The sequence below is a fragment of the Nansenia antarctica genome, assembly GCF_963989245.1.
Source record: "Nansenia antarctica genome assembly, chromosome: 11".
Classification (NCBI taxonomy): Eukaryota; Metazoa; Chordata; class Actinopteri; order Argentiniformes; family Microstomatidae; genus Nansenia; species Nansenia antarctica.
This window is the reverse complement of record NC_137681.1, coordinates 10,844,115-10,871,166: the sequence shown is the minus strand read 5'-3', so window position 1 is coordinate 10,871,166 and position 27,052 is coordinate 10,844,115. Positions and strand designations below refer to the sequence as shown.

The following is a 27,052-nucleotide window of genomic DNA, read 5'->3' as shown; positions in this document are numbered from 1 at the left end:
GTGCAGATGCTATTATGCGTGCCATTGCAGCTGAAGTCAGCATCCAGCTTGTACCAGGGCAGCTCGGCCACGAAGAGGATCACCAGACGGATGCACAGGAAACCGAACCACATTGAGCGACACTTGTAGGTAGTGGTGCTGTCCACAGCGGTACGGAGGATGGGGATGAGGCCCGTTACTAATGGGGCAGCCATGGGGTCTAATGGTGTTTAGTAGGATATTGTTCTGGAAATGGGATAGCAGAAAGAAAAACACCAACAATGAATGTGCATGATATTGCATGACTTGCACCCATGAATAAACATAAGAAACTGTTGCCAATGGTTAGTTTGTGGTCATTAACTCATGTATCCATAAGTTTATACACTCTTACCTTGTATTTTTATTTGTTTTACTTTCGCGGTTTACCTAATAATGTGCAAAATAACAGATTACCATACGTTTCTATGGGCTACTGTCTCTCTAGAAAACGGTATCATTTCACACTTTTTAACTGCTGACTCAACTGACCCTGTCAGCGCTCTCCCGTCCACTCACTGCAAGATCTTGTAGACTCAGAGGTCTTCTAACAGGTGACTGTAGTGTAGTGCAATGGGACATTCAATGCAGATTTTATTTCATGGGCGGCATTTTACAAAATACAAAAAAAACACTGTCTTACCGCAAACGCGAGCGTTGTCGAGGACGCTGGCGGTGGAAATAAATAGTTGTGCTGTTTTCCAGAGCAGAACTTTTCGGCGCAGCTGATAGCACTTGAACAGCACATTGTCATAAACACGCCTCTATTTACCGCTACTCCACTCAAGTGAGTGGTACTTCTATCACAGAGACCTTCGGCTCGAATTCAATGGTGTGCTGTGCTAAAGAATAGTCATCATTCATTTATCAGCTTCAAGGGGAGAATACTCAGGCGCCTGTTAGTCCATACACGTTGATGGTAAATGTTGAGCATGCCGTATCTACTATAGAACGCAATATTCTAATGTTCTTTCATAATCGTATCCTCAAGCATTTTGACCTAACATTTTTTTCCGTTTTGTTTGCTTGCATTTGACTTTCTTCATTCATAAATGATGACAAGAAGACAACTCTCAATCCATCAACGCTTTTTAAGTAAATACTTTACTTATTCCATCATCACAACAATGTATGTACAGACAGGGAAGTAGTAAAGACAGTCCATGGAAAATAGGAAAAACTAATATTTCTTGATCATGATTAAAAATCGCGTTACATGTTTTTAGAATTAAATGGTATAACCGAGAAAGTAAGATTAGTTGTTTACATGCACGTATGCATGTATGACATCATCAATGTAAATTAACTATTTGATAAACAAATAAATCACAAGGTCATGAGTTTGAAATTAGTGAATGCTTTCCTGAAGTATAAAACATGATGCATTATAGATATCATAAATAACACATTTAAATCACATTAAATCACAAGAAAATACATCAAAGAGAAAGCTGCGGGCAATGAACGAAACATCTCATATTTCAAAGTCAGTTATAGGCTGATGTTTTATCATGTTAAATTGAACAGTATATTTACTGCCAAGACCAAAAATCATGGTTTTCAAAAAACGTTTAAAGGCCTTTAGCTGTATAGTAGCGACATTTCCAAAATAAATGTTTGATGTTTTATTCACAGTCCTCCTTGTCAATGTACACAGGCATAGTCTGGAAAGCAGTGACAGGGACGGCCACAGGGACAGCTAGGGTGACCGTACTGGGCTCCCCTGAGGTGGGAGACCCCTCCATGGGGGGCGGAGGAGAGGGGAGGGGTTCAGTATGTGCTATGTGTGTTTCATCAGAGAGGGAGGAGGAGGATGTTGCAGGGAGGGGGTCGCGGTGCGTACGTAAGTGTTTGCGGAGGTAGGCAGCAAACAGAAAGCCTTTGTTACAGTGTGGGCAGATGTGTGGACGCACGGCGGAGTGGATCCTCTGATGTTTGCGCAGCCCCGCTTTGTTGAGGAAGCCTTTGCCACAGCTGTCGCAGACGTGGGGCCGCTGCTTGGGATGCATCTTCTCGTGGGCCTGGAGGTCGGCCAGCTGTACAAACTCAGCCTGGCAGGACACACACACGTGGGGCAGGGTTACCGCGGAGGACGGGAGGGCTACTGTGGTGGTGGAGGAGGAGGAGGAGGGTGAGGGGATGTTGTGGAAGTTCTCATGGGCCTGCACATCCTCCCAGGTTCCAAAGGTGATGTCACAGTGGGCGCAGGAGAACTGGGGGAGGGTGTGAGGGGGGAAGACGGCCGCTGACTCGGCTGACACAGCTGCCTGCTGTTGCTGGTTCTCAGGCCGCTCTGCCAGGTGAGTCCTCTCGTGCTTCCGCAGGCTGGAGGAGACCACGAAGGACTTGAAGCACAGCTCGCATTTGAACGGGCGTTCCCCGGAGTGCACCCGTAGGTGCTTGTTGAGGCTGGAGCGCTCAGCGAACGACTTCCCGCAGTCGGTGCATGAGAACGGACGCAGCCCCGTGTGGACCAGCATGTGGCGCCGCAGGTCCCACGACGCCACGAACGCTTTGTCGCAGCTCTGACACTTGTAAGGGCGCTCGCCCGAGTGCACGCGCTGATGCACCGCCAGGTCCGCAGGCTGCCGGAACCGCTTGTCGCATTTATCGCAGGGGTAGGGCTTGAACCCGGAATGGGCTCTTTGGTGGCGTCTGAAACTGGAGGGGTCAGAGAACATCTTCCCACACTGGGGGCAGAGGAAGGGCTTCTCCCCGGAGTGTGTGCGCAGGTGGGACTGGTAAGAGGAGAGCTGGGTGAAGCCCTTACCGCACTGCTCACACTGGTAGGGTTTGCTCTGGGAGTGGATGCGCAGGTGGCAGGCCAGAGAGGAGGAGCGGGAGAAGGCCTTACCACAGTCCGAGCACAGGTAGGGCTTCTCCCCCGTGTGAGAGCGCTCGTGGTTCTTGAGGTCTTTCAGCTCGGTGTAGGTCTTACCACACTCATCGCAGGCGTAGGGCCGGTGGCCCTGGTGGTTGCGTTTGTGTTTCCTGTACACAGAGGGGTCGGCAAAGCTCTTCCCACACTCTGCACAGAAGTAGGGCTTCTCCCCCGTGTGAGAGCGCAGGTGGACCTTCAGCTTGGATAAGGTAGGGTAGTTCTTGTCACAGTGGGGGCAGGAGTACGGCCGCTCTCCGCTGTGCTGAGTCATGTGTATCCTCAGACATATGGCCTGCATGAAGGCCTTCCCACACTCTGTACATACGAAGGGCTTCTCCCCTGTGTGGGAGCGGCTGTGGTTACGTAGCTCCGTAGGGGTCTTATAAGCCTTGTGACACTGGGGGCACTGGAAGGGGCGCTGGGCAGAGTGGGAGCGCAGGTGCTTGGAGAGCTGCATCTTCCCTGGAAAGGCCTTGTCACACTGAGTGCAGGTGTGCTGCTGTTGAGGCTTCTCTTTCTCCTTCCCATGGGTGGACAGCTTGTGGCTCCGCAGGGCTGAGGGGCTGCTGAAGGCCTCCTGGCACACAGAGCATTTAAAGGAGTGCTGGGACTTTTTGGGAGGTCTGCCTTTGCGCCTCCGTCTAGTAGCAGGTTTCTGTGCCTCCTTCACCTTATTGACCTCCTCTTCGACCTCACTATGTTGTTCAGCAGGGGGGGTGTACTGCTCTGCCAGAGGGGGGCTGCCAGGCTGGGGGGACGCCATCCTCTGGGTTGTTATGTCCTTGTAGTGCTGTTAAAAGAAGAATGGATTGTAAATCTAATCTGTTAAGGATTCTATTGCAGCATTGAGTCACATAGCTTTAGAATAATTTATATTATTATAATAATAATAATAATAATAATAATAATAATAATAATAATAATAAATAAATAAAAATATTTCGTGTAGCACTTTTCTCAGTACACAGAGACTTTTACACAATAGACACTTACACAATATATAAAAACACTTATAGAATAGAATAGAAAACTTTAGAATACCTAGCCTAATCTTGAGACAATCCCCATACAATGAGTATAGATAACAGAGACAGGTTGTGTCATAACAACGCTTAAACATGGTTTACATGTCAACTATAGTGGTATGGGACATTGGTGGAACAGTGGTGTATAAATGTATACGGTGACTTCAGTCGCATTGGTGACTGTGTGGGGAGGCAAATCTCAAAATGGCTGGCATTAGGACCTCAGGGACAATTACAGCTAAACGCTTGCTGTCACAAGAGGAGGAGGTTGGCATGTAAAAACACAAATCTCAAGTCAATCACACGTCGTTGGAAACCACCTTTTGTTTTTCTTAAGCATATCGTTCAACAGACGCGTAGCTATTATACATTTAGGAGACATAACATTGCGGTGCAACAATGGGGCATTTGTGGGTTTTCAGCCTGTACTTGTCTTGTGCTAAACTCAAAATGGCTGGCTTTAGGACCGGCTGATGAAGCGCTTTCTTCGCCTACTGCTGTCATCATCGCATGGGGTGGCCGTGCATCTGACCTGTAAGTTTGTATTCTAATGTTGATTGTAATTCTTACCTGATTTTCCTCGGTTCGGACGTGCAAAGAGTAGTCAAAATGTGTAGATTAGAAGCCTGGGAGTAATCGCGTTCACAGTAAACCACTAGGATCGGTGTCGGACGGGGGGGACGGCTCTAGGACCATGACGAGAGTCCTGTTGTCGAGCGTGTCAAAGTGCAGCACTTGCGCTGATCGCAAACATTGAAGTTATTTTATGGAATTTGTCCCATTTGATAAAAGTGTACTGCATCTATGCCAATTAGGATAAACACGTCTGAGAGACTGGTAGAAAGTTATACCACATAAACATATAAAGCATTGTAAAAGATCTGGTTATATTAGGAGGCACGGTGGGACAGAACAATTTAATTTGTAAGGTAAAAACAGCAAACGGGCTCCTGATTTTGGCGAATGTTTCGTCCATAATAATTCCGTCTTGTTCATGATTTACGTGACATAATCTGCCTGCAAAACATTTTTAGTAATTGGCCCAAGTTAATGAATTGCAACTTGTCATAGAATAGACGTATTATTCTCACGTCTATAACCAAGTCCAGGAAAACAGAGCTTAGTTACCATGCCCGTGACTGAACCCGCTCACTGACAGCTAAGGGGGACGTATTTCAGTGGGACACATTTCCTGTTTCCTAGCAACAAGAGCAGGAAGTATGTGGAACGAGATGGAAGGAAAAAGACAATTGAAGAAGACTTGTGTCCTTTAGAATAGAAATTAAAGATAAGGGTTTATCAGAAACATAGCCCCGGGTCTGGCAACTACAAATACAAATCTACGGGATGTTTCTGGTTAGACGCACGACTCAATACATGGTACGTAAGAAGAATGGCTTTTTGGTGCAATGTTTGTTTAGCTAAGCATGATGATGCTAGCCAGCTAGCGGCAGTTATTATTTGTGACCAAGCATCACTGGCTTTACCCGCAACAACTATTATAGCTCGCTAGCCAACACAACTTTTCCATCGCTGTGAATCGTCGCATTGTTGATTGTGAAGTGTACTTTTAGTAAGCCTGTTATCTGGCTTTTTAACGTCCTTTTTCAACAAGGCGTTGGTCTCCCGGATTATTGACACAGCTAGCTGGCTAGGCAGCGAACTAGCGAGGGTATTGTGTGCTTCTAGCCACCTTCAACTTGAATCTGGCTAAACTAAAAATCAGTGTCAGAGTTTGAAACCAAGCAATTAAGCTCACTTTTTTTTTATCCGGTTTGTAGAAACAGCATACACGGTAGCTATATGTGGGAAAAAATTGGTGAAATAATTATTTATTTATATGGATTAAAAAATGTTTTAGGATAAACGTGTTATGCAAGGTAGTACAGGGGAAACTTAATATAAAGTGATCGCCCACTGTTACCATGGCTTTAGAGCATTTAATATATATATATTGTTACTCTTGAATGCGAGCAAGCCTCTGTTTGATTCTGTAAGCACAATACAATAGCAGCTCCATTCAACACAATAATACACTAAAACAACAAATACAATTAATACACCAATACATTTTGTTAGACACACTCACTGTATTATATATGTTACAGATAGACTGCTGTTATTTTATTATTGTCTATTGCATATTATTGTGTTACTATTGTATTGTGCAACTATTGTGTTTTCACTTTTCGGAGAGCGGAACATACAAGTAAGAATTTCATTCTACTGTCATACACTTGCATGTATCCCAGAACATTATGACAACACATTTTGAACCTGGAACTTGAACTAAGCTTCACATCTATAGGCTAGGGCCTACACATACGCAGAAATGAAAGTGTTCTCATATTGCATAAGGCTGTTCTTTTTCACCCTGTGATGCTATCATATAAACATTATTATTATTTTTTTCCTTCTTTCACAGGCCTCAACGTCACAGTGAGCCCACATCCTTTCTAGCCCACCAACTTAATGCCTCACCAATGGAGTGGTGCTGAATGCTCAGGTCCCTCTCTTTGGCTGCTACCTTCCTGTTCAACAGTAAACATAAATATGATCTGGTGATTTAGAGGAGGAGTTGGAAATCTGATGTATATTTCCCTCGACCATTCCTACAAGCTGTATCTAGCCCAGACATTATCCACCCTGTCCTGTTATGGCTATGCAAGAGCCAAGCAGGACCAAAGGCTTCCCTTGCAAATACTGTGGCTCGGTGTGTGCCAACATGCCCAGCCTTCTAGAACACATGGATAGCCACTTTGAGCTGGACGAGGATCGCAAGTTTAAATGTGAGGAATGCGGACGGGGCTACAGGCACGCAGGGAGTTTGGCTAACCATAAGAAAACGCACGAGGTGGGCTCTTTTCAGTGTCAGATATGCGGCAGGAACCTCTCCAACGCTCTGGCCCTGAAGAGCCATCTACGCAGCCACACATCGCAGAAGAAGTACTCCTGCATGGACTGTGGGAAAGCGTTTCGATTGGCTACTCAGCTAGCCACTCATCAGAGGGTCCATCTCTCCAGGCAATCACAGGGGAGATCCACTAGGAGATCAGCAACTCTTGAGAGTAGCGAGGATATTGAGGATAATGATTCCCATCAGTTTGATGAGCAGCCAGGCAGTGTATTGTCAGATCAGCAAGAGACGGGGTTCGATAGTGAGTCCGAAAATAGCCCTAGCAAGGAGGCAGGGGGTGTACCTAACCCAGGCTCTGAAAGTGACAAGCTGGACTCAGAAGAAACAGGGGATCGGCCGTTCAAATGTGATCAGTGCGACAAGACGTACAGACATCACGGAAGCCTGATCAATCATAGGAAGTCTCACTCGGTGGGGATTTTCGAGTGTCCTATCTGTTTCAAACAGCTCAGTAACCTGGCTGCCCTTCATAGTCATCAGAGGATTCACAACAAGACCAGAAGTGGTCCGGGAGGACCTGACGCAACACCTGAGCAGTTTTCACCCCAGAACAGGGACACACCGCCGGTGCATTTTTGTCACCTGTGTCAGGTGTTGTACCCCAACGATGAGGAGTTCCAGGAACACATCCAGATGCATAACTCGTCTTCTATGTCCTTCGGGCTCCATGAAGGTCTATCAGAGGACCATAATGTCGCCTATGACCATAGTGTTACTCAGTCTCCAAGCTCAAGCTTTTACGCTTCCCCACTTAACCATACACCATCAATGCCCTCGTCGATGGATAACCATGGGGATCTTGACCATTCACAGGAGCAGCTCAATAATAGCCAAATATACTCTGACCACTCCAGTAGTGAAACCCCATCCACCTTTAACACTCAGGGAGACCAATTAATCATAGATCCAGATATACTAGACTCAGCTTTAAACCAGACAGACTCTGGAGATGACATGGCGAAGGCAGAGGAGGCAGAGGACGGCGAGCGCCGCTTCAGGTGCCAGGTCTGTGGTAAAAGCTACCGGCACGCAGGGAGCCTCATCAACCACAAACGGTCCCACCAGACAGGCATCTTTCAGTGCTCCATCTGCCGGAAGAGCTACCCCCACATGGCGGCTCTGCGTAGCCACCTTCGCATCCACAAGGCCCAGCCGTCCTCCTTCAGCCTCGGCAATGAGGGAGACTGGCTTTCCCCGGAGCCTCTTACTCTGGAGAACCACCACCAGGGTGGTGCCAGCGGCTTCTCCTCGCCAGAGGGGGGTGACAGTGGCACTATGATGGGTTTTGCTCAGGAGAACACAGGTGGGGATGATTGTGGTGGTGAACACAGTAACGGAGCATCATTCCATGACGGACAGTTTGAGTCCACCTTTGCCCAGGACAGGACGGTGCACCTACCTCATGACGAGCATCTGATGGAGAACCACATGTGCGCAGACTGTTCGGAGACGTTTGCGGACATTGCTGGGATAAAGTCGCACATGTGTCCTCTGTTACAGCAGCAGCAGCAGCATGGGGCTGTAGCCAATGGCTACAACAGTAGCATAGACTTCCAGGGTGCTAATGGCATGATAGGAAACCCAGAGGATCATATGGAGCTTCAGGGATTAAACGGTAACCCTGATCAAAGGTACTACGCTGAACACAGCTTCCATGAAAGTATGAACGGTGAGCCGTTAAATGGTGGTGAGGAGGAGAAGGATGATGATGGTGAAGGTGATGATGATGATGAGGAAGATGACGACGATGGAGAGCTCTACCAGTGCTCGGTGTGTGGGAACCGCTACACCAACATGAGGGCCCTGAGGAGTCACCTCCGTGGCCACACCCAGTCCCACGGCACCCCGCCGAGCTCCGGCCCCTCCTCGCTGTCCTCCCTGGAGGAGGAGAAGGAAGAGGACACGGCGGGAGAGAGACAGAGGGGAGACGGAGGAGGCCTGATCATCTGCAGCACCTGTGGAGAGAGTTTCACCAAGAAGCAGGACATGATGGCCCATCAGCTCCTACACAACAAGACACAGTCGGTTGATGATGATGGACAGATAGATATGGGCAGTAGTAGTAATGGAATTTGGCACAAGGAGGAAGCGGAGAGCATTATCTGCGGGACGTGTGGAATCTTCTGCTCCAGCATCCATCACCTGGAGACCCATAGCTGCTCAACGGAGAGGAAAGGTGATGCTGCAGAATATAATAAAGAGGAAGACGCAGACGCAGGTGAAATCGGCAATGGTAAAGAATCGAAACACATGAAAGAGAATGTAGACAGTGGAGATCGTCAGTATGCGTGCGACCAGTGTGGAAGAGCCTATAGACACGCCGGGTCCCTCCTCAACCACAAGAAGTCTCACAAAACTGGTGTGTTCCGCTGCTTCGTATGTCAAAAGCGCTTCTATAATCTACTGGCCTTGAAGAACCATCAGAGGACACACTTTGACGTGAAGAGGTAATTGATGACTGAATCTGAACTTATTTTCCATGAACACAACAAATACATGTCTCTGTCTACTGATGAGAATGTTCACGTAAATTGAAGTGTCAAGTAGGCCTATAAGCACACGCTATTGAATGTTGTAAAAGTTATACAATCGATACCAGTTATTTTTATTGATTCATTCACTCAGTCCATGCTGATGTTCGATAACTCAGATTCTCCATACAGAAAATGTTCTAGTGCCTACGCACTTGCAAAAGAATGCAGTCATACATGGAAAATGGTGCTTATACAACTGGGTAGTGTCTACATTCCCTGTGTTTTGTCATCAAAACTCCATTCATACTCTAGAGAATGTGCTTTGTTGTGTAAACACAGGATTAACCCTATGCTTTTGTTTCCTCTCCTCCCACAAGGCATACTTGCACTGAGTGTGGGAAAGCCTTCAAGATCCAGAAACAGCTTCAGAACCACCTGAGGATCCACAAGGAGAACCAAGCCAAGATCCAAGAACTCAACGATCAGATCCAGGCTCTGATGCAGATGAATGGGATGGGCTCGGAGGGCAGTGGGATGCAGCCTTTAACCCCTAACGTCAATCAAGCCTCCACCTCGCGCAGCAGGAGACGAAAGCAACCCCCCAAACCTTCTCCCGTTGCGGAGAACGTATGTCCGACTGAACTCAAGACTGAGGTCAAATCAGAGGATAACGGCAACCCTCGACCTTTCTCCTGCGACCAGTGTGGACGGACCTACCGCCACGCGGGGAGTCTGGTCAACCACAAGAACTCCCACAAGACTGGTGAATACTACTGCTCTGTTTGCAACAACACCTATTCCAACCAACTGGCCATGAAGAACCACCTGCGCATCCACTTTGCTTTGAAGAAGCACGGCTGCCAGGAGTGTGGGCGGGCCTTCAGGGGGAAGAAGCAGCTCTCCAGTCACGTTTGCAGAAAGCAGGTGAAGGGGGGAGCACCGAGAGGAAGAGGACGGAGACGAGCAATTAAATGTAAAGAGTGTGGCCAGGCGTTTAGCTCTGCCGATCTGCTGACAGCCCATACCTGTGACGGCAGGTCGAAGCCCAACACCGGAAAGACCGGAGGTGCGTCGTTGAAAAGGGAGGAGCGCCCGTTCACCTGTGACATCTGTAACCGCAGCTACCGCCATGCAGGCAGCCTCCTAAATCACAAGAACACCCACATGACTGGCCACTTCAGCTGCACCTTCTGCTCCAAGCCCTTCTCCAACCCCATGGCCCTCCGCAACCACACACGCATACACACGCAGAAGAAGAAGCATGTCTGTCTGACATGCGGCAAGGCTTTCCGCCTCTCCAGCATCCTCCACAACCACCAGAAGGTCCACACCAGGGTGGCCAGCCACTTCAGCTGCCCTGCCTGCGGGAAAAGTTTCCAGGGGAAGTCTGGGCTTAAGAGGCACCGCTGCCAGAAGACCGAGGACTCAGCCTGTAGGGCTGGTAGAGGTGCCAGTGCTGGTGCTGGTGCTGGGGGTGGACATCACTCAGAGGGTGGAGGAGACAAGTGCTTCATGTGAGTGTCTCTGTCTCATAGAACACTGTATGTAAGTCTACATTCACTTTCTTTACGGGTAGTTTTATTGTAATACTGATTTTTGAAACGTTACACGCATGGATTTGAATCACTGTCAGTTTAAAATTATTAATTTCTTCCTGATTCATATATTTTGAACAGACCTTTGTCTTGAAATGAAATGTTGTATGGTACATTTTGTCGAATGTAATCCTGGAAGATCTGTCATATATTTCAGAATTCATTTTATACATACAGTATTTTCAATGTGATAAATGACTTAATCAAATCTTCTCTCTGCTGCAGGTGTGACCTGTGTGGGCGTTCCTACCGCCACGCTGGCTCCCTCCTTAACCATAAAAAGACCCACTCTGAGAACCTCCACCACTGCACCCTGTGTCTCCAGACCTTCCCCGACCCCATGACCCTGCAGATCCACTCCCAGATGAAGAGGCACTGCTGCCCCGAGTGTGGCAAGACCTTCTGTCTGGTGGCACACCTGCAGAGCCACATGGAGGTCCACAACAGCAAGGACAGGGCCCTGGTCTGCAGCCCCTGTCACCAGACCTTCCCTAATACAGCTACCTACCAGCAGCACCAAGACCTCCACCACAGGGCCCATCCGGAGCTCCATCACAGGCCACACCAGGACATCCACCACAGGGCCCTCCCGGAGCTCCACCACAGGCCCCACCAGGATCTCCACCATAGGACCCAGGGGCATTACCAACACCAAGACATGTCTGGGTCAGGGCATATGCAGGAAGGGCTGGGCTGGGGGTCTGAAGGGCTGGACCAGACCATGGGTCTCCAGGGGATGCCCAAGCTGGTGCCGGCGTTCGGCCACATGCACAGTGGCATGCCTGACCCGCAGCTCGACGACACCCAGCAGCAGGACGGCAGCGAGGCCCACGGCGCAGGAGGGGACGAGGAGAAGAGCCACACCTGCGAGCACTGCGGCCGCACCTACCGCCATGCAGGCTCTCTCCTCAACCACAAGAACAGCCACAAGACGGGCTCCTTCGCCTGCTCTGTGTGCCAGAAGGAGTTCTCCAACCTGATGGCCCTAAAGAACCACCGGCGGATCCACACTGAGCCCAAACGCTACCAGTGCCTGGAGTGCGGCAAGGCGTTCCGTGTGTCCACACAGCTCATCTGCCACCGCCGCATTCACACCAAGGAGAAGCCCTTCTCCTGCATGCTCTGCGACAAGCGCTTCTCCAGCAAGTCCAACTTGAGGCACCATCAGAAGATGCACCAGCAGAGCGCCCAAGCCTACGAGTCCTCGTTCAGCATGGAGGCTGCGAACGCCTTCCTGGACCTGGACATGGGCTCCTTCCTCTGAGGCGGTGGCGGGTGTGGTGTGCATTCAAACTCTGACATTGTAGGAGAAAAGTGTCATGGTTCTGTTATTATTAGACACACACAGAGACACCCTTTTATCAATAATTGTAAAGTGACATCTTTTTCCTAAAAGCCCCTGTACTGTAGAGACACTGTTTAGTCTTGATTACCGTAATCTCCCTAAAACTGCCTCACACACATTTCATTATGGGGGGAGTGTTTATGGTTGTGTTATGTTGGACTGGTGGAAGACATTTCTGATCTGACCTCTTGAGTATGGGATTGTGACATTATTAAAAAGTCCCCTTTCTAGGTTTGAATGTTTTCCCAAGGACTAGAGTGCACAAAAAAATCCCTGAATTATGTAGCGCTATTTGACAGAACCCCTTCTATCTATCTCCCTATACTGAGTCTATTCATTCCTCTCCTCCTTCTCAAAGCAGACTCCTATATCAACCAAAGCGAACATTAACAGTAAACTACTCCAACCCAGGTCCCTGCTGCGTGTGAAGGACATTCACACATCCACGATGACTCATGTTTTTATGAGCAGCCCAACTGCTGTTCTGAATATGGGGATGGTGATTTCCTCTCCCGCTCTATAATACTGTGTTCAGTGCCTCTAGGTTTTTCTGCTGTTGCCCAATGTCAAAATGATGGGCTGTATATTTTACCCCTGAGTCCTGTTCTACATGTTGCCATAGGTTACAGAGAAGTGGGTGACTTCCCTTAGTGGACCCTGCGAGGACAACTGTTGTTTAGTCAGGGAGGTGATGCTATACCTCTCGGGCCAATGCATAAGAGGATATCAATAGTATTTACTGAAATAATGTAATCAAGTTAATAGTTTCAATAATGATGATAATAATATTTGGGTTCACGTTTGAGCGGCATTGTATGCTAAATCAACGTATTTAATAATTTATTTTCTGTTCTATTGATTTTATTATCTTTTTTTCTTCTGTGTGTACTTTGATAGATCCCAGTTTTCATGAATGTTAACTTGTAAAAAAGAAAAAAAAAAGTTCTTCAGAGAATTATGTAGCGTTTAAAGGAAAATTCATATATTGATCTGTAATTCCATTATTCTCAGTTGTTTAGACTAACAGGTAGGAATGCATTAGCCAAGTATATAACGGTATTGACAGTTCTCAGGTCTTTCACCTTGAAAAGGAAAACACCTGATGTTCAAAACATTGTAGATAATCATGTATGTCTGAATGAGGCACACTGTTTTTTGTTCACGTGCCATCTCTCACCCTCTCATGTCTTGCTCTCAGAACAGTCGTAGCCTTTCTTGTCGATAATGATCCCTCCTCAAAGATTGTTTATGCATACATTTTGCAACCCCTTTGTGAATCTCACACCTTTTGACTTGGAGTCCCTTCTCGAACATTGGAAAATTTATGTTTTGATTGTCAGCTCTGAAAATGTACTGTAAGTCAAAATTGTAGACAGTATCTTGGTGTGAATGTCCACTTTCTATGTTATCGTTATGTTCAAAATACAATATATTTATTTCTCACTTTTATTAATGGTTATCTGTTTATTGTTTTATTGTGTATTCTTATAACTTTTAAAAGGTGTAGATGAATCTACAGACTTAGCTATAGTTCTACCACTCACCAGCACAAGCTTCAATGTTCACACCATGGTCAATATTCAGAAATACTGGTTGTTGCTTAGCTGAAGTTAGTCATGAGATATGTTTTTGTGTCTTTGGAAAGAAAACAACAAATGTGCAATTAAATTGAAATTAGGATTATATTTGGTTTGCTATAGCTATACTGTATCTTCCAGAAAAACATACTGTAGTAGTAAAAGAAACAAACCAATAGTAATAAGGTGCCTATCATGCACACGCAGAGTGCATCTGGTTAGTCACACTGTAATGTCAAATGTCTGGGAAAGCAGGAAGTGGAGAAGGGGTAGTGTAGAGTTCATCAGAGGGCCTTCTACTCAGATGGTGTCATGGCAGTACAGGACATGATGTAATGTTCAACTGTCTGATGCTCTATATGTATTTTATCTTTGCGTTGAGTATGCCTTATCCTGTTTATGTATTTCATATATTATGAATTGTAAATATATTTCTGGGACCGGTAAGATGTATGAAATACCTCAATCAAAGAGCCTTGCCAATCCAGCCAACTGATATTTAAACGTGTCGACAGTTTATTTCAGTTGAGATGCATGTCGAGTCATTCTCCACGTTCTAATAGTAAAAGCAATATGTTGACGTTTTAGAAATGTTTCCTCACGGCTCATTTTGTCAGTACCTTTTTGCCACCTACTGTACCTTGTTCGCAAGTACCTCTTTTTTGGTGTTTAAGAATTGACCTGTCATTTTCTTACCATTGAAATGTGTACAGAGTAAAAAGAGATTACTTGATAAATACATTATAGTTGATTACTATAAGCTTGGCCTTCCCAACCATAATCACTGGGATTTGCACCATGTATTTTCATATGTAAATCAGATAGCCTGCATGCAGGGAATGTTGTCTGATCACAGCAATGATGTGTCTTTAGACTGACTTTGGTTCCACTATAGAATCAGAATGTTAGAATTCTTCATTCTATGGGTTCCAAATCCTCTGGCACTTATTATTGTACTACCCTACTACACACTCCTCTGGTGTTCTACCCAGGACCGCAGTCCCAATATGTGTCCATGTATGTGCATTTCTCAGAGGTGTGTAAATAATGGAATGATGAAAACTGGTTGGGTTCTCTCCCCTTCTGTACATTCATGCTAGGACTTCCTTCTGGAAATCACTGCTAAATTAGCTATTGTGTAATGATAATTAAAAAAGCATATACCACACATTTGATTTTATTGAATTGTAAGTGTCCGAAAAACTCAAGTCTGATGATAAATATTTTATTCATATTTATATAACCCTGTATATATTTTGTCACTTTGAAATGTAGATTTTTACTTCCTTGTTAGGACTATGAACTTAGTTAATTAGGATCTGAACACATCTGGATAAGTAGTTGTTGAAATTAAACGACTTTAAAAAAAAAAGTGTCTGTTCTTTTCAGTCTTCGTGGTGGAAAGTTTCACCATGTTTCCTCTTCTAACAGTTGAAATCTGATCACCATCATTTCACTTGTTGAATAGTTTTTTGTTGATCTTTACATTAATCACCATCATTATTATTAGAAAAAAATCTTAAGTGTGTTAGTTTTGCATAACAGCATGTCCCAGCGTGAGAGAGATCTAATTGGTCCTATTTCTCTACCCTGCAGCCTGAAGTGTGTACTTGTGTCAATTGCAAAAGTGTTAACTCCATCCATGGTGCGCTGCTGTGCAAATCAGATGCCCCTATCAAACATCCTACAGGGAATACCTTGTGGAGGTAGCACAGGGCTCGTAATGCATGGAATGAGATTAAAAAATGTGTTTGATTCCATTCCATGCATTACAATGAGCCTGTCCTCAATTTCTGCCTCCACCTGCCTCTGATAGTTGTATCAGACAGAGCATCTATATTAAGGGGAACACATGTTGAGCAACTTCATACAAGCTATTGCTATGCGGATGAAAAAGACAAACCAGTTTATGGTAAACTCATGAACATAATTTTATTTAGAAAATACAACTACAGTACATACACAAAAAGGCAGGCTTCACTGGTGTAACATGTGCTAATTATAGCACTATCACAGTGTAGAAATATACATAAACCTAATAGAGAAAGAAACCTATACTACCTGTACACTGACATTGTTAGTTATTGCTCAGTAACATGTTTGTCAACTGGTGTCACAGAACCTTTGTACACATTTTTGCAGGGTTCATTTGGCAGTTTGTATTCATACATTTAGTTGTTGCCATGAAACAAAGTATCATAAAAGATATAATGAAAAATAAATTATGTTTTGTTTTTTTAATTTCTGCTGGTAGCTAAGCAAGCAGCCAATATTCTCAGATCCATTTAATATAGGCCCCTAGATATCAAAAAGTATGTTCAGTTCCCAAGTCATTTGAAATATGTGATTATTCTACCCTCCAGTTGTTGAGACACCACCTCTAGATTAACCTAGTCTCAACTCAGACAGTTTGTTATATTAGCCAACTCCTATTACGACAACTGTTGTTGTCATGCCAGTATAGTGTTGGCTAACCGCACAAACAGTCTGGGGAGATCAGGCGACTTTGTGACCCCCATTTCACACCACAAAGCTAAACCGAGCTGAGCTGGACTGGGCTGACCTGGTGACCATCCACCAATGCTGAAAAGGACAATGTGAGAGGAAAACATCAGAGCCACCACAGTATTATTTGGGTCTGCCATGTCGTGTGTGCTTGGTGCTCCAAGTTAGCACAGATGTTTAAGACAGATGGTTGAACTTTTCAGGAAGGTTCAGACTGTTTTCCTCCCCAATTGTATTCCCTGCTGCGTTGACATTCAGTGACTAATAGTGTTACAAATACTCTGTCCCACAGGCGTTGACTCATCTCCTTTCACTCCAACCGTGGAGAGCACAGGATGCGCTAACAATTCCTAATTTGTGTCCATCTTGGGAGGGGGAGGAAGAGTAGAATAAACATACATAAACTAAACATTCTGGACCACTTTAACCTTGAACATTTCAACTATTAGGGAAGCCCTGTGTCACGTAACTTCTCCTGCAGAGGACGCTGGTGAAGGTAGAAATCAGAGGACGGGCTCATTGTAATACATGGAATGGAATGAGGAAGGGTAACAAACGTGTTTGATACCATTCCTAATTCCGTTCCATGCATTACTTTGAGCCTGTCCTCCTACCTGCACCAGCCTTCACTGTTCTCCTGCATAGTGCTCTTACACAGTAATATAACACATTATCATCTACATAAAGTATTAGTTACAATACAATTGTAAAATGACCTGTAATTGACAAATACCGTCTTACATTTTCCCTCTACCCCTTTTGACTGGCAAGAGTACAGAGTCAGTGCATCACCTTTTAACATGACTAGAGTTGAAAGTAACCCATTCTTGAAAAAAAAAATAAGTGCATATAAGTTTCAACATGGAAGCACATACGAGATATAACTGCCTAAAACTTGAAGGTACATTCATAAGGCCTAAATGTGCCAAACATGAGTTCATAATCAGAGATTGTGTGTTGATCACAATAACAGTCATAGCTAAGAGGTTATTGTATATGACCAGCAAATAGAAACCTTTTAGTCTGAAATAGTCGTAACAGTCGACCAAACCTGGGTTGCGTTCAAGAGGGTGCAACGTTCTGAATGTTGCAGATAGAAATGTCATAAATAGAACTGACATGATTCCTTACTACACATGTCAGAGAAGCTTATCTGTTTCGATATAATATGTTTTTATCTTAACATTCTACAACGTTGTACTCTGCTAAACACAGCCCTGTCCTAGGTAGCAAGGGAGGCTGGTGGAGGTAGAAATCTGACGACGGGCTCATTATAATGCATGGAATGGAATCAAGAATGGCATCTTGTTGGCCCCGCGGTGGTGTAGCGGTCTAAGCACTGGCCACTAGTGCAAGCTGCCCACCGGGGACTGGGATCGAATCCCAGCTCGCCAGATCCGGATATGGCTGGGGCACACACGGGGAGCGACATATTGGGCGGCCGCTCCCGAGGGCAGTATAGGAGTATTTCCGGACAAGGATCCGTCGCGCAACACCGCCCCCGGGGTGCCGGAATAACGGTGCTGGGCTCGAGGAGCCAGTCAGCTAGTCTGCCTGGCGGCCTCCTCTGGGACTGCCGGCCACGGGGTCGTGCGGCGGATCCTTCGCAATAGGCAGGGGATAATTGGATGCTAGGTTGGGTTCAATTGGCTACCAAATTGGGTGAAAAAGGGATCAAATCTGAAAAACAAATTTTAAAAATAAAAAAGAATGGCATCTTGATTCCATTCCATGCGTTACTTTCAATGAGCCCATCCACCAATTTCTACCTTCACCAGCCTCCATTGCCTAGTAGGCAACACTCATATCCTGCTGGTGGCAAGTCAAGGCACCATGTGTTACTGGTAGTTTTTAAGGTCGTTTACTGACCAAATAAAGCTAAACTTCTGTCATACATGTCCACCACGCACTGGCAGTTACTGCAAGATGTTATGTCTCCTAATCATTAAAGATGTGCCTCACGTTCACCAAAGTTCCTCAAAATATCTAATATGATAACAACCCTAGATTATTGCAATATCTGTACTAGCTAAAACATGAAAATAATAATACTCTTCTACTCAATGATCATCAGTACAATTAGAGCTGTGGGGTTCTGAGAGAACGAGGCTTTACACATGTCATGATCTTACTCAGAGAAAAGTCCTCCGCAAAGACAAGACAAGTGATCGACAGACAGCGCAAGTCAACGAGGGGAGGCTAGTGGAGGTAGAGATCGAACGACAGGGTCACTGTAACGCATGGAATGGAATGAAGAATGGTATCTGACATGCATTTACAATGAGCCTGTCTTCTGATTTCTACCTCCGCCAGCCTCCCCTGGAGTCAACACAGTTCCATGTGAGGGCTCTGATATATGCTGAGTTAGAGAACTGAACACATTACTTTAACTAAACAGTGTAATAAATAAACATGGTACAACTCTACTGGTAGAACACCCTGTGTGGTGGTCAGAGTATAGTCCGTAGAACAGCAAGTCTTCTGACTTCAGTTCCTCAAAAGTCTTCCCTTGGTTCCATCACATCAACATCAGGTTATGATGCTGTGAGTCATACAAGACATTCATTAGTTACTTCATTCTCAACACCCCCCTGCCCCCTTTCTCACAGTATGTTGACAGTATGTTGCTCTTGAATTCTACATTTAATTTAAAATGTTATATTTTAATTGTTTTACTTACGGTATGTATAAAGGGTATAACAAACTATTTATAGCAGTACTGAGTGAATATTTAATCACTACAAATTTACTACAAATATCTATTGTTATAGTGAAACTGATTAGAATACAAAATTCTGAATGTTTTTATACTTTCATTTTTAGTGAAAGCACACCTACGTACGTAGAGGCTGAGTCATCCAGAAATTACTTTGTTACTTAATTCTCAACATCCCCCAGTTATTACCAACTACACTGATTACATCAGTGGAGGCAGAAATCGGAGGACAGGGCATGGGATGGATGGATCAGGATTGTATCAAACACACCTCAATCCATTCCATGCTTTACAATGAGCCCGTCCTCTAATTTCTACCTCCACCAGCCTCTTCTACAGATTGGGTTTCCAGAAAGCATGGTAGAACTAACATGACCTAACTGTAAATTACCGTAATTGCAGGCTATGAATGAAAGAATACCATAGAGCTAAACTCCCCCCCCTAAAACTGTTATATTACATTTTCAATCCCAAATCATCAACATGTTAAAATAACCAAGTGTGAAGGTACAATACTGGGTGCATACCTACTGAAATGCTCATGCTTGAAATAGAGGTCCTGTTGTCTCTTCCACAGGTTCTGTAGGGCAGGAAGGACATGAGGAGGCCATTTAGAGGTTAGCTTCTACCGGAGGAAACTTGAAGTGTGTGTGTGTGTGTGTGTGTGTGTGTGTGTGTGTGTGTGTGTGTGTGTGTGTGTGTGTGTGTGTGTGTGATTGTGTGTGTGTGTGTGTGTGTGTGTGTGTGTGTGTGTGTGTGTGTGTGTGTGTGTGTGTGTGTGTGATGCCATGACATAAAGGCCATTGTGAATACTGTTTATAAAGCTAGGCACTGGTAGGTTTAATTATGCTTCCACTTGCCATTTTAGGCATGAGCTTCTTTATGGTATTATGTCAAAATCACTACCAAAGACGTGACCACATTGAGAATATTGGTCGTGTCCACGTGTCCCTCTTACCACGTAGCGGTCGTTTCTGCACCTTGCGCCGGTGCACCATGACCCCAACAATCAGAACCACAGCGACCAGAACGATGGCTAGGACGGAGAAGCTAGTAATGGCTAATAATCTCCAGACGAGATGAGGGCTCTCGTCCTTTGTACCTGGGAAGGAGGGACACATAGCAGGACATCTGTAATAGGGCTACATGGTAATAGGGCTACATTGTAATAGAAAGAAAGACATTTGAACACATTACACCAATCCTGAGATCCCTGCACTGGCTACCAGTCTCTCAGAGAATTGAATTCAAAATCCTCATAATTACATACAAATCACAAAACTGGTCTTGGACCAAAATACATATCAGATCTCCTCCCACCCTATATTCCCGCAAGGTCCCTAAGGTCAGCTGAGACAAATCAGCTAATAATTCCAAGAGTAAAAACAAAACACGGTGCAGCAGCTTTCAGTCACGCTGCTGCATGCTCCTGGAACAAACTCCCTGAAGAAATCAAACAGGCCCAAACCCTTAAAATATTTAAATCTAAGCTAAAAACCTTCATGTTTTGCACCAGTTATGATTAAACACAAACACTTCTATCAATGTCTTTTTTCCATTAACTATTGTCTTTTTAAATGTTTTATCTATTTACTTCTTATATTTGCTTTTATTCATTGTAATTTTTATTTTCTTATGCTCCTCTTGCTGTAATTTTAAATAATGTATGTAAAGCACTTTGAATTGCCCCTGTTGTATGAAATGTGCTATACAAATAAACTTGCCTTGCCTTGCCTAATAGGGTACATTGTAATAGGGTACATTGTAATAGGGTACCGGTACATTGTAATAGGGTACATTGTAATAGGGCTACATTGTAATAGGGCTCCAAAGATCTTTTCTTTTGAATCATCTGCTGATTCTACTTACATGTGTTACAAGATGGCGTCTTAGGAAACTTCTTGCATGTTGAGCAGGGAATGCACCTGTCCATATCGGAACTCCAGAACTCTGAACTGCTGCATACGCCTGCGGAAAAACATGGAAGGAAGACCTTAAAATAAATCCTTACGAAACATGCACTTGAGTGGCTGTACCAATTATCACATTTCTTCTGATTCTCTGACAATTTAAAGTAGCGTTAGATTCGAGTATTTTGTGTGAATACCTTTCAAAGCCCATAATATCTTGCATGACATATAAACTGTTGAGAGCTTGGGCTGAGGAAGGAATTAATTGTGCTATTGTTTGATTATAATCATGGTAATGATAAAGTACGTTAGGAAAATGCAATATTTGCTCAGTGAGAAACATGCATCTGGGCTGCCAAAGCAAATTCACTTTTATAATTGATGTTCCCCTCCTTAAACATTTCCTTGTAGGCCTACTGCTCACTGACTATTCAACCAGACATTTGGTTCTCAAGGTGCAGGACCAGTAAACTGTTTAGCTTATTGCAGATGTTTGAAAAACCTCTAAAATGCCCCCCCAAAGGTATGCAGAATACAGTCAGTGTGACGCGAGAGTGAGGAATTGTTTTGTTTTGGCTCAGTGATTAAGAAATGGTATGACATCAAGCAGTAGAAATGGAGTGGCTCCGAAGAACCCTGTGGTTTCCTCTTCTGGTGAAATGAGCTGCTGGGGAATTCCTCTGGGCAGGTCTGTATGCTTACGTTCATGTGTATTCACTACCGATGTTCTAACATGCAAATGAATGAACAACATTAATCACTTACTCTCTGTGAACACAAGTATATGCATGTTGCGGCTGAGTGTGTGTGTGTGTGTGTGTGTGTGTGTGTGTGTGTGTGTGTGTGTGTGTGTGTGTGTGTGTGTGTGTGTGTGTGTGTGTGTGTGTGTGTGTGTGCGCGCGCGCTCAAGAAGAGCATTGTTTTGGTTGGGTGTGTGACTTCCCAGAAAATAAAGGTGTGGTGACTACTACTGTTACCCCTCTCTGATACAGATCTGTAGGGAAAGTGTCTATCCTGTGTCCATTCCATACATTACAATGAGCTTGTCCTCCAATTTCTACCCCCACCAGTCTTCTCTGCCTGTGTCTCTACTGTAGCCTACTCCTGTGACCTTTCCGTACATTACAATGAGCTTGTCCTCCGATTTCTACCTCCACCAGCCTCCCCTGCCTGTGTCTCTACTGTAGCCTACTCCTGTGACCATTCCATACATTACAATGAGCTTGTCCTCCGATTTCTACCCCCACCAGCCTTCCCTGCCTGTGTCTCTACTGTAGTCTAGTCTAGAGACACCACGGTGCACAGCGGAAACCTCTAATATCCTTTTATGAAACCACAGACAGCGACAGTACAATGGAGGCGAAGCACATGTAAATATACCCACGGTGATAAGGAAGAGGAAAAGCCTGCAAAGTCTATCAGCTTCACTGCAGACTGGTGATAAAGGCAGCACCTTAACCCAAGCACTTGATAGTCAACGTAGGCAGATGTCATAATATCAAATGAGATCATATGAAAATCAGTGTCTTTATACCGGCTGTTATTTGCCAGGATGTGGCAGTGTAATAAAGATAACCTTCTTGGTTTCCCTCCTAACGTCATTGAAAGCTCACATATCCAAGTGATACATGCAGAGATGGCTACTGCCTTACAGAGCAGTGGAGGCTGGTGGAGGTAGAAATTGGGGTAGTGGTGGTCTAGTGGATAGTGAGTTGGACTTGTGATCGGAAGGTTGTGAGTTCAAATCCCGCCTGAAACCACACCACTACTAGTGTGCCCTTGAGTAAGGCATGTCCCTGTAATTCGTAATTGTAAGTCGCTTTGGATTAAAAGCGTCTGCTAAATGGCAAAATTAATTAAATTATAAATTGGAGGACGGGCTCATTATAAGGCATGGGATGTAATCAAACACATGTTCGATACCATTCCTCATACTGTTCCATGCATTACGACGAGCCTGCCCTCTGATTTCTACTTCCACCAGGCTCCCCTGCTACAGTAATAAAGCCGATTGCTGTCCTCCTACCTTGAGCTCACTGCAAAATACTGTTCACATACGGTAGCTATGTGAGGTTTAGTGTTAGGTATTTAAATATGACTTCTCACTTATAAATATACAATATATATATATATATATATATATATATATATACGCACTCACCAAACACTTTATTACGAACACCTGTACACCTTCTCATTCTTGGAGGTGGTGTAATGGTGTGGGGAATGTTTTCCTGGCACACTTTGGGCCTGTTAATACCAATCAATCATCGCTTGAATGCCACAGCCTATTTGAGTATTGTTCCTGACCATGTGCATCCCTTCATGGCCACGATTTACCCATCTTCTAATGGGCTACTTCCAGTATGACAATGCACCATGTTACAAAGCAAAAGTCGTCTCAAACTGGTTTCATGAACATGACAATGAGTTCAGTGTTCTTCAGTGGCCTTCCCAGTCATCATGGATCTGAATCCAATAGAACACCTTTGAGATGTGGGAGAACGGGAGATTCACAGCTTGAAAGTGCACCTGAAAAATCTTCAGGAATTGCGTGATGCAATCATGTCATCATGGACCAGAATCTTAAAGGAATGTTTCCAACATCTTGTGGAATCAATGCCACAAAGAATTGAGGCTGTTTTGAGAGGCCCTACCCAGTATTAGTATAGTGTCCCTAATAAAGTGTGTGCATATACAGTATATATATATATATATAAAATATCATATTTTTATCATTTAACTACATTAACATTGTAATGTATTTTCAGTCTGACATAGAGATGAGGTGACACAACTGTATGTGCTTTCCACATGATCTTATACAGATAGTCCACATTGAGCATCTTTCATAGGTAACTGGTGCAGAAGCATCAGCTGTTCCAAAACCTAGTGAAAACGATACTGAAAGAGTCATCGCTGAGCGTCAAACTTGATGTATGACAAAGGTAGAGAGATGAGTGTGTGTGATTGTAGGAAACTGAAACATTAGTCAGCATATATACAAGGAATATCTGTACTGTACTGCCATGAAGTGTTTTGTAGTGTACTGTAGTTACTACTACTTGAAAATTGGAACGACGCATGGGGTGTGTAACCTTGCCACTTGACATGCCTGGGCTTTACCTAAGTAGGCTAGAGGTCTTGTGGTAACCTTGAAGACCTGAGTTTGAACCCTGTGGGTGACATTACTGTGTCAAATCAGCTGTCATTGTGCTCATTGACAAATAAGTGCTGGTTGATGCCAGTTACACTGGTCTGCTCTTAATGGTGGACTGTGTAGGCTGTTTGTCTCTTGGAAATATGGGTTGAAGGAAATTTGTTTTCTGTTAAATTGGATTCAATTAGATTTAATTTGAGATAATCGTGGAAAATAAATTCATTAGTGGGTTAGGGTCAGACAGTAAAATGACAGTCCCGCCACCAACGGAATGTGGGTGGTCCAGACTTCATGGTCTATGCCACAGAGAGCAAGCTCTTTGACGGGCAGGTTGTCTGGCTTGATGCCCTGGCCTCACACAAATGGACAAAAGCCCTCCAAATCAAATGTGATGTTTGGAGTCCCAGATCTCAGTAAGCAAGCATTCTTTCTAATTCTTGATTCTGCCCACAATTTCCTTGAAATTGCTCTCACAAAAGTTAATAGAGGGCAGGCCTACATTAAATGACGGTAATAAACTAGTTAAATTCTAGTCAACTCTGTGAATGGCAGACCAGGGGACATTTCCATCAGGTTTGTCCTTTTCATCCATGGGCATGGACGGGGTGAATTAAGGCGATCGGAATGCGGAACCGGTGTGAACTGCAGCTGGTAGAGGAAGCGACTCCGTAAGCAGCGCCTCTTTATCGGCCCCTTAAAGTGGCCATGCGATTACATGTCCAGTAAAACAAGAATTCCCAAGCGATTAAATTTCAAGAGATAAAAAGTTCAACCGCTTAAAAAAACGTCACGATGACATCTAAACTTCACCCCCCAAGTAGACTTTTTTCTATTTCCCTTAATTAAAACAATCAACATCATTTTGACAAAGTTTTTCAAAACAACCATAAAAGTTACATCCTAAAAGATAATAATATGACTTACTGTTGTCTCCATTTACTCCGTTTAGATTCGTTACAGCCGCGATGACGAGCCCACAGAGCGCACAGAGAACAGTTGACGAAGCCATCATCGTTGCTTGTTTGTGACTATGAGCGCAAATCCCGAAAGTTCATCTGTTTAACAATCCGCTGCGCTGTTTGGAGTGTAACTTTCAGTCCATGGAAAAGCGAGCATCAAGTATGAGTCACCCGGAGTAGTCTGCGCCTTGTTTTAATAGCGTGCACACACCCACGCTCACACATGAGTCATTTCCTATGTACTGTAGAAGGCTTCTCAGATTCTAGTGGATTGCGCACGAAGCTCAGCGAGCCTTTCCCGACTGGCAGGCAAGGCACGCAGGCAAGGCAGGAAACTCAAGAATTAAACAATGAATTTTTAGTTTCGTTTATTGCAACTAAAGCACACCGTTTTTCACCGTTATGTTTAATACATGTATGTATTTCGACATTTGAGCTCAATAGAGCGACATACTAGATTCTAGAACCACCCTTTCTGATTTCCCTGAGCTGGGCTGGGAGCGCAGGCATCTGTGTGTCGTCTGGAATTAATAGGCTTCTCTCATTGTTATTACCACGCCTGTGGACGTCATTCAGTGACTCTGGCCAAAAACACAAGGCTCTGGCAAAGGTCTTACATCTCATAGACAGAGGGAAAATAAAAACCCTAGTTTTTTTTTTTACTTTCACGAAAGAGGAAGTTTTATAACGTGTAGCCTACAGTTTGTACAGTATGTTTCTGAGAAACAGCAATGCTGGGAAAGTTCTAAATCGGATGTGTCTAAAGAGAATCATTATCTTCTTGGTTCACATGAGTAACTCTCTTGCAGCTGTTGCAGCGAGTGTTCAATTTCAGTTGTTTTTTTCTGACATTGTTGTATTTAAATATTTAATGCAGTTGACACAGTGCCAAGTTATTCTGTATGTATTCAACACACATGCAGAAGTGAGTGTTTTACTGGTAAAACTCACACACAACTTCTATACACGTGTCAAATACAAAATGATCACTACCGTTTGTTAAAAATGAGAACTGTTCTTCTGTCTCAAACATGTATGTTCATAACAACAACATTGAATCAAACAGACCTAATACTGCCCACTCACTTCTACCAAACCAAACACAGCCACCCACACACCACCTCAACCCCTGCACACAACAACTGAACACAGCTTGGATGATGAATTCTGAATTTGAACAAATGCATAGGCTTTTCTTTCGTATAACTTTAGCCCGGCCCTGGTACTAAAATCTTATAGCCTGTAACCCATTATCTGAGATGTTGTTCTCTATCACAGGAGCTAACATCAAACAGATGAAACAAGTTCTCAAGAGAAGGCGAACATCTTGTCTGAGTTAAATGGTTCCATGAGTTTGTTAATTCAAGTAGTCATCATAAGTAACAGATGCTTTTCTAGTTTAATGTCATGGTAACCTTTAACAAAGTGCTCCTGACGGAACTGGGTAGGGTGGCCCACTTAGGACACTAAAGCCGCTTTTCCACTACGGTGCAGACCTGGTGCTGACCCAGGTCAGCCCGCTTCGTTCCCCTTTTCCATTCGTCGTTCCAGGTCGCTTCGGTCCCAGGTCCCAGGTCCCACATCGGAGCAGGGTCTAAAATTTCATATCCGGGTCTCTTTGCCAGGCTGCGTGTGACGTGTGACGCTGCACACCGTTGATTGGTCAATGGAAAATCGTCATCCCATATCCCATCCCTATTATTTCTTCACTAACCGCCATCTTGAAATACCACTATTCACTCTAGGAAAATGTCACTACAGTTTCTGTAATAGCTTATTAATAAAGATTCGGACAATTATGCTGACCATCGTATTATCTTAGTTTAATGTCATTTCAATGAATCATATAACTTTTATTTACAACAAGCACAACACAAAAATCGCTATTATGCACGGGCTTTGTCCGTGAATAACACCGGCTGTGGAGGTGTTACAAACACAATACTCCTTTGCTAACTTCACCATCTGTC

At 44.3% G+C, this 27,052-nt stretch overlaps 3 protein-coding genes across 3 annotated transcripts in view; 1 reads left to right on the top strand and 2 right to left on the bottom strand.

Moving 5' to 3' along the window:
* gjz1 (gap junction protein zeta 1) overlaps positions 1-194 on the bottom strand; it is a gene marked incomplete at both ends in the record, with an annotated part of 768 nt that extends 574 nt beyond the window's left edge. The window contains one exon of the mRNA XM_080542266.1: positions 1-194. This exon is cut by the window's left edge and continues 574 nt beyond it. Within this exon, the coding sequence (XP_080398392.1) occupies positions 1-194 (194 nt within the window).
* A 6,386-nt stretch (positions 195-6,580) lies between these two features.
* znf646 (zinc finger protein 646) lies at positions 6,581-12,553 on the top strand (the record flags this gene model as incomplete). The annotated part of the gene is made up of 3 exons (XM_080542265.1): positions 6,581-9,288; positions 9,693-10,829; positions 11,136-12,553. 3 exons carry the CDS (start codon positions 6,581-6,583, stop codon positions 12,172-12,174), a joined length of 4,884 nt encoding a protein of 1,627 aa, XP_080398391.1. The 3' UTR covers positions 12,175-12,553.
* A 6,203-nt stretch (positions 12,554-18,756) lies between these two features.
* Positions 18,757-25,186, bottom strand: LOC308167077 (tumor necrosis factor receptor superfamily member 12A). The gene is made up of 5 exons (XM_080541437.1): positions 25,048-25,186; positions 20,923-21,021; positions 20,012-20,155; positions 19,585-19,633; positions 18,757-18,879 (listed from the first exon to the last, which is right to left on the bottom strand). Exons 1-4 carry the CDS (start codon positions 25,133-25,135, stop codon positions 19,593-19,595), a joined length of 372 nt encoding a protein of 123 aa, XP_080397563.1. The 5' UTR covers positions 25,136-25,186; the 3' UTR covers positions 18,757-18,879; positions 19,585-19,592.
* Between the last annotated feature and the right edge of the window lie 1,866 nt (positions 25,187-27,052).